At 33.0% G+C, this 8,840-nt stretch overlaps 1 protein-coding gene across 1 annotated transcript in view; it reads right to left on the minus strand.

Moving 5' to 3' along the window:
- The window catches only part of LOC6644590 (death-associated protein kinase related), a 56,624-nt gene extending 48,364 nt beyond the window's left edge, over positions 1-8,260 (minus strand). Inside the window, exon 1 of the mRNA XM_023176880.2 lies at positions 8,085-8,260. Coding sequence (XP_023032648.1) covers positions 8,085-8,215 — 131 coding nt within the window. The 5' untranslated portion in view covers positions 8,216-8,260. The remainder of the gene's footprint in view (positions 1-8,084) is intronic.
- Positions 8,261-8,840: the final 580 nt, after the last annotated feature.

The raw sequence follows: 8,840 nt of genomic DNA on the forward strand, positions 1-8,840 counted from the left end.
TTTAGAATGACCTTCAAGCCAATTGCCTGAGCACAATAATCTGTGTTCCTAAATATTCTTACTGCCAATTATTGTTGCCTTTAAATGATGCACAGATGGATGTAGCCCTCCTTGACTTAAGAGGGCTCGGCTCTAAGGCATATGTATGTATATCTGGGAAATTAATTGATATTAATAAGTTTCATTTGTTTATTTCCAACTTGCAAACAAATTTTCAAAAAGAAAAAAACTAGTAATTTTCATTATTTGTTGAACTATATAAAAACTCAAGAGGCAAAATGATATTTAATTTAAATGATATTCTGAGCTCAATCGATATTTTGATGTTTCTTCGATTAACAATCGTTTAGTTTAAACATTTTAATTTAAAATTTATTTATCCTCAAATGAAATGAAAGGTTATTAGGGACATCACTAGGTATAAGCGCAGTCGATCAGCAGCAGATGATAAGTTTTGCGTGCAACATGTTTTTGTTTTATAGTTGTTGTTGTTGTTTTTCCTATAGAAAAGTAAAATGCAGCAGCAGCATGCGTAGAGATATCACATACAGCCGCTGGCAGCGGCAACAGCAGCAGCAGCAGCTTATCAACAACAACAACAACAATAACAACAATAACATAACGAACAAAATAATAAGAAAAATTAAGTTTCAACATTTCCTAGTTGTGTTTTGTCTCTCTCTCCCTCTCTCCATCTCTATCTCTTTTTGACTTTCTTTTGTTTGGAAAAATTTAATATGATTTTGGTTGGTTTTTTGCTTGTACTTCTGTAATCGCTGTTCTAATCAATAATATGTAACTAAGAAAGGTCAGCAACCTTGACACATCTGGACGACGGTCCACCCCTAAAAATTGGACCTCCCCCTCCATTTAGCAGCCTGCATGCTCTCTCCTCCTACCCCTAGTGTAAATATTTATTTGTGGCTTTTCGGTTGAACTTTAATTACAAACCCCCCCCCCCCTAACCCCCGGAACCACAACACTCTTCGGCAAAGAATTCACCCCACTGTTTGTGTCATGTGTCTCCCTCTCTCTCTCTGTCTGTTGTGATTAATGCAGCTGCATTTAATGTGAATTTGTATTATTATTTTTTGGAACATTACAAAATTCCCTCTACTGGTGGTGGTTTTAGTTGGAGATATAAACTCTTAAAACTAGGTATACTGAATTTCTTCTAAAGGCTTCATAAAAACATTCGAAATTTCTTTAAATTTGAGTTTTCGTATCGAAATAAACACTTTTTGTCGAAAATCATTTGAATAAGTAAATGTATAGAAACTTTATACAAATGGCAAATTAATTAAAAACAAGTACTCATTTATTTCAAATCAAATCAAAAGACTGATTAGCAAATCATTTATAAGTTATTTTCATTCATATAATTTTTTGTACAAGATTATTTTCTTATTCTTTAAGAGTCGTTTCCTTTAACTTTTCAATTAACTCATTTGATTATTGGTAAATAGTCGCATCAAATTGAAGTAATTCAATGAGTGTGTTTTTATTTTTTATATTTCCGTTAGTGACTTTTCTGTGAATGGGGGGTCAACCTTTAACCTTTAAGGTTTTTTCGTTTTTGTGGACTTGTGTGGTTTTAGGTGAGTCCAGTCAAGGTCAGGCTATTTAGACTATTAGCCATCATAATGTGCATTGGCCTTGAAATTGGTCAATTTGGCTTTTTATGTGTGTGTGTGTGTGTTTGTATGGGCAAAGTTAATGTACCGTTAGTTGAGTTTTATGAGCGGAAACTTAAAGTTGAACTTTAAAAAGCAAATATATATATATATATATATATATATATATATATATGTATATAAACTTATTTATTCGCAGATGAATTAAAAATTTAATCACCAAAAAAGTAAAATCCCTTTTAGTTTTTGGGTTTTTTTTTAGGGGGGAGGGCTGGGGGGTTGTAAGGAATTTTATCTTATTTGAGTCCATGTGAAAAATGGCAGCAGCTGCTGCTGTTTTCTTGCTGGTCTAGTTACTCGATTTGTTAAGATAAGATAACACACAATATCGCAAACGCAAAAGCAACCACACACAAGAATATCATGTGAAAACGACGACGACTTGGATAGTTGAACGTAAGTTTTACACGTAAATGGCTCGTGTCCTCCTCCTCCTCCTCTGTCCACACTGTCCGATTGTCTTTCTTTTTTGTTATTTATTTAGGTTTTTTTTTGCTTATTTTGCTGTAGTCCAAATAATAAAAAAAAAAGTTGCTGAAAAATTCTAAAAGCGGATGACGCATATGCAACACCTTCTCATAGACAAAACATTTCAGTTGACTCCATAACTGAGAATTTCCAACTGGAAATGTTGACCAAAACCAACAAATAAGAACAATAACATCTATTAACAACGTGGGCACATTTTAATGTAGTTTATAATATATATTATTGAAAAAAGAAGATAAATGTATAACTTTTTTTGTAATTAATTTTTAAATTTTTTCAATTTTCCATTTTATGCTATTCCCTTTTAAAGAAAGACTTTGTGAGATTTTTTTTAGACCCCCACCATTCGTCCCCACTTCAATATCTTATTAATAATAATAATTATTATTTCCTTTCCTGTTTATAAATGTACGAAAATTTGTACCAAAAATATTCAAAAAAGTATCCAAATTATTATTATTATAAAAGTAAACTATTTGAAAGGCACCAATAGCAATCCGCCATCGTAGTTGTGTTCCAAAATGCCTGATTTTAAATACATAAACGAAAAGTTTGAAAAATATATGCCCCAGATCTAAAAAACACAAAATGGGATAAAATCCTTAAACATCAAACAAGAAAAATGTAAAAAGTTATATATAGCTTAGCCATTTTGTATTCAATATTTACTCAAAATATCTCATTTGACGCATAATCATCTATAGTAACAAATATATATAAATTAGGGTTGTAAAAAAGAATTAAATTGGTAAAATTTGAAAAGAATAAATACGATGTGACATTCTTTTAGCTGTCGTTTTTGCAGTTTTAGTTTTAGAAGTTATAAGTAATACATCGTAAGATAGGACTATCTATTATATAATGAAAAGGCGGCTTAAAAACTTTTAAGTTATTTACTTGAGTTATTTACTAAATTCAAGATGGCTCCAATATTTCGAATATAATACACATATTGTTAATTTAGATATTCTCCTAAATATGTACATATGTATGTATATCCCTTATTAATCCATTAAAATTAATGTCTCATATTTCAGGTTCATTTTAAAATCAGGCACTCACTTAGCCATATTAAATCCTGCATCCAATCAATCGCCCTCCACCCACCTTCACTCTCTATACACTTCTACTAATCATTCCCAAAAAAAATCGCATAAAATACTCATTTAGCATATTAAAACAGACAAAAAAACTCAATTAAAATGAACTCATCATCATCGAAGAATAAAAAAAACTGTATCAATAATATTAAACAATAAATTAAAAACTGGCAGAAATGGCGCCGTAGCTAAACAATAATTTTTTTCTTCTTTTGTTGTTATTTTTTCCTGCCGTAGGCGTTGACTGCTTTTCAGTTAATTAGTCCGAATGGCATTTTCAAAATTAATTTGCAAAAACAAAACGCGAACCATCAACATCAACCAACCAAATGAAGAAGCCTATAAAAAAATAAGGAAGGAGCATCAACCCCACCAACAAATGGTCTTTAGGTAGACCAACCAATCCCTTTTCCACAAATGGGGCAATTAAACAAATTATATACACAAATAAACAAATGCATAAACAGAAGAAGTCGACGAAGATGTCGAAATGTGTGTGTGGCCGTCAGTGCAAAATATAAACAGCAGCAGCAACAATATGTTTAAAACACCAAATGTTGCAGGGATAACAACATTCTCCTCACTTCCTCACCCCTCGCACGTGCCTATATACATATGTATATTGCGGAAGATTAGGGTACCACAATGTTTAAATGTTTGAAAAACCAGCTATTGCTTTGTAACGGTAAATTTCATCTAAATGTATCTTTGATCAATAGTTGCACAATGAATTAATCTTTCATTTAAGTGCCCCTATGACAGGATACCAGCTCCCGATCTGGATATATGAACGATTAAAAAAAAAAATGCGACAATCAGTCCAACTCTCGCCTATGTATATGTGGTTAACCTTTGTGATTAGCTCTTTAGGTACTTGTATTATCTTCACTTTACTGGAAATACTTAAAAGAGTCACTCTTGTATTGACAAATGCCTGCCCAAAGCATTTTTTAGGACCAAGATCACAGTAAACGGTCCCCAAGAATGTTGAATGTTGTTTGGATGTCAAAGATATATCCATTTCCTATTAAAATCAAGTTACAGATGCAGAGAGAATGCAGCAGAGAAACAGAGAAACAAATTTTGTTTTTTGTTTTTTCTTGGTAAAATTCCTAAGTCACTTGTGTGCAAAAGAAAAAATGTATAGAGAAAATATTTGCTAAAAGCAATTAACTTTCATTATTTTCATAAATAATAGATCTTTGAGCCATCCGACTACACACATATACATATGTACATGTGTACCTACATACATAGATATACGTTGATATTTGCCTACACGTTGGGCTCGTACAAATAAAGAACCCTTGGAGCTTTGGATGGGAAGATTGGGGTAGGTGGGTGCTGGGTGGGTTTATCATTTATACTTATAAATACAAATACAAATGCTTATCCACAAAACAAACGAAACGGCAAACCATTTGATAAAAAATGAGTTTCAGTTGGAAATTCCAAAGAAATGTTCTAGCCAAAAGAATAATATTTTAATAAACTCAAATAGAAATGAAATATGTTTATACAGATTCTACATATGTATGTATACATATGTATGTATATATACTTGTTATTATCAAGTCCTGTTTGGGCCCAGTATCAAACCAACCTCAATACGTTTTGACGTCACAACAATATTAGAAAATCAACCCTCGAAAACCCTTAAAGGGAGTCTTAAATCGCCCACGCACACACACACACAGATACACACACAAACAGCTGACTACTATGACGCACATTTTTCGTTTTCTCTTTTGCTGCTACTGCAACAAATTTGTGCGTGGGCGAGGCAAATAGCTTCTTTTTTACCCCAAACCCTCGAGCCTCGGGCGTGACAATTGCCAGCATCATTTATATTAAGTGTGTGTGTGTGTGTGTGTGTGTGTGTGTGTGTGTGTGTGTGTGTATATACCAATAGATGGAATGGAAGAGAGTGAAGAAAATCTGATTGATTTTATGTATATTACAAATTTATCGTCTGCAAATTTTATGGAGGGGTAGTCCTTGAATTCCTTTTTAAGGATATGCAAAATTATTTGAAAATATTTGATACAGAATCCGTTTTTTTTAAGCGAAAAAAATAAAAATCATTTTTAATCATTATCTTTGATTTTTTTTGATCAAACAAGATTTTTATGGATAATTTTTATTAAATTACTCATAATTAATAATCTTTCTTGAAGAAAATCTAATATAATCGAAATGTAAATATTATCATACAATTTTTTTAATATAGCTTATAATGATTATGGTCCCTGCTGGAAACAAGTCCCAATTCAAGGATAATTCTGACGATTAAATGCTAAATGGTTTCCAATAGTTTTGAATTTCTTGCAATTTTTACCATGGCCATAATATGTTAGGGTATAACCATCATAACTAAGCCGAAATCAAAGTGGGCTAACTTTTTGGAAAGACCGAAAATAAAAAAAGAGAGAGAAACACAAAAAAAACTTCATTTGTCTCGTTGCCTGTCGATATAAATTTGGGGCAGCGCCATCGTCAGCAAACAAAGTCGCCCCAAAGTCCAATTATATGCATAGCAGCTTTATTTTTTATTATTATTTTATTTTTTGTGATAATTTTTTTGTGTTATACGTTGGCCAAGATTTAGTTGGTCAGAAGAGCGCGACGGAGGAGCCCATTGATTGACATTTTCAATTGTCAACTGTTTTTCATGTTGCCAATTATTTTGCAGTTTTTTATTTTTCTCTCTTTCCCTCTCTCTCTCTCTCTCTCTATATATATATATATATATATCTCTTTGATAATGATGAAATGTAAAGATGATGATGTCGATATAATGATGCTGATAATGATTTTACTCAAAATTCGTTAACAAATTAACGTTATGTATGATTTATTATTAATTCAATGTAAGCCATTTATTTATTTTTTTTTTATTTTTATTGAGGTCGTCTTCATAGGAATGGATAATTTTCATGCAACTTGTGACGTCGTAATCTTATCTATTCGAAATGAAAAACAGACAATTCCTAGTTTAAAATATAGAATTTACTAACTTATGACATGAGTTGGTCAATTATCTTGGTTTTATTCTTGTTCGAAAGTTGATTTGTTTTTAAGAATAATTCCCAAAGAGAATCATTAATCTAAAAGGCATTAGCTTACTTCTTTTTAACAAATGATTTTTAAATTGGATACTAAAAATATTTAGACCTGTTCCTTGTCTCCGAATGCTTTTGTCGGAATCGAATTTTGGGACCTATTGTCGTTTCCCTTTTCGAGTCAAATTATTCAGTTTCATATCTTTTGACTTTCAGTAAATCAGGAATAAAAAGTAACTGCTCATTTTCTTATAAATTTATGATTTCAAGGGGCTTCAGATGAAAACCTATTTTTGAAAACGCCTTCGTTTTCATTGAGTTGATATGCACTTACATATATCTAATCCTTATCTTAGAGATTTGGTGGCCGCTTTTTTTGGCCAACCCAACGAAAAAATTCATTTTTTTTTTCATTTCAGTAATTACTTTCGATAAGCAGACTCTACTTATACCTGCCCACAGACGGGCCTTGAAGTCAGTTACTAGGTTGCTCAATAAACAATAAACACACAATAAAAAGTATGATAAAAAAAAGAGAAGACAAGAGAAGATAAGAAAAATATACATTCAATTTAAGTTTCTTCTCTGTTAAGAATTGTAAACCTGTATTTGAAATGATTTTGGAAACTTATGGATTTTCTTTTAAATATATTAAATTATTCACATTGTCTGCCTGTAAATAGAAAAAAAAAACAAATAAATTGCGACATATGACGAATTTTTTAATGATTTGAATGAAATGGTTCTCTTGGTTGGTTGCTTACGAAACTGATAAGGACAGAGAGAGAGAGAGGTGGGCAAAATTCAAGTTTGCTTATCAGCAAAAGTTTCCTCTATTAAATACCTATTGATGGATTGAAGCCTTCACGAAACACAAGCACGAAGGGGGGACCTTAAACTTATTACATATGCGAAATGATTCAAAATGGCAGTTAAAGGGCAAAAGAAGAAGGGGTGACTCAGACAGAACGGGAAGGAGGGGGATCGCGAAATTAGCGGCTGGCCGCTAACAAGGACAAGGAGAGGGTCAGTCAGTCAGTCAGCCTACAACAAATAATAGAAACACAACAGAAAGCGGAACAAGAGAGAATGAACGAGTGCGAGAGAAAGAGATAGAGAAGTCAAAATGGCAACAGCTGCTAAATGTTTGTGCAGGCAACAACGGTACAAAGGACTCTGCAGGGTTAGGGGGGAACCCTATCAACTAAAGGGAAGTTGATAAACGACAGGCACAGTGGTACAAAAACACACACTTGACAACAACATGATAAACACACAAAAATAGAATCTTTTGATCGGGAATATTAAAATATTAAGATTTCGTTAAATGTCTTTCTTTTGATTTGAGAACTACATAAAAATGAAACCACTGTAGCAGCTGCTATTGCTGTGTCTGTGTGAGCTTCTACTTCTACAGACAAAGCACACACACACACAAAGAGAGACGGGCACACTTGACAAACAAGTTTTGAGACGCAGAAGTTTTCAGTTTTTTTTTTCTTCTTGTCTTTTGTTGGTTTATTTTTTTTGGTTGTTTAGCCGAAAATACAAAAATACTATGTGAACGTTGCCATGGACAGGGGGTATAACTGGATAAGGGGAGAGGGGACCGACTTTCTTCAATAACATTTTCGCTTTTTTGTTGATGGGGACGAAACTTGTTTCACTTTTGTTGTTGTTGTTGGGTTTTGTTGTATTTTTGTGCAACAATTGCAATGCAATTCTTCTTCTTCTCTTACCTGGCAAACGGCGTCTGTTCCACATCGTAGATATCGTTGATGTCAAATGACACTAGTAATCCTTTCAAGCGTTCGGCATCCACATCCAGCAGGCCATCGCCTATGGGAAAGATGCCCTCCTCGGTGAACATGATGTGTGTGTGTGTGTGAGAGTGTGTGTAGATGTTTCGATTGGTTTATTTTTCTTGCTTTATACTTCTGATTTTTATATATTTATTTTTTTTGGAATTCTTAAAAAGGCGAACTAAAAATATATATGTGGAAATGCAATATGAAAACAACAACCAAAAAAAAACAACAAGGTATTTAATTAATAATTCCGTTGCGCGCGCGCTCTTAGATTCTGCGATTCGAATGCGGTCACACCAAAGCAATTCCAGCACTACTACTACTCCAACAACAACAACAACAACAACAACAACTATAGAAGACACACTCACTCACATACACACACAAAATTATTCCCGCGACTCTGGCTCTCGTGCGTGTTTGTGTGTGTGTGTGTTTGTGTGTATACGGAGTCGGAGTCTGTATGTGCAACTACTTCTTTCGTTGTTGTTGCTGCTGCTAAATATTGTAAATATTAATATTTCTCATTTTTTGAATTTCTTTCTTTCATTTCAATTATTCACTTTAATTTTATCATCTCAAATTCTCATCAAATGGTTTAATATTAAAAACTTTGTGGTACGCACGGCACAACAACAAACACACTGCGTCGCTTTGGTGTAATGGTGTTGGTGTTGAGTAGTTACA

This window comes from Drosophila willistoni, unplaced genomic scaffold (genome assembly GCF_018902025.1).
Source record: "Drosophila willistoni isolate 14030-0811.24 unplaced genomic scaffold, UCI_dwil_1.1 Seg143.1, whole genome shotgun sequence".
In the NCBI taxonomy this organism is placed as follows: Eukaryota; Metazoa; Arthropoda; class Insecta; order Diptera; family Drosophilidae; genus Drosophila; species Drosophila willistoni.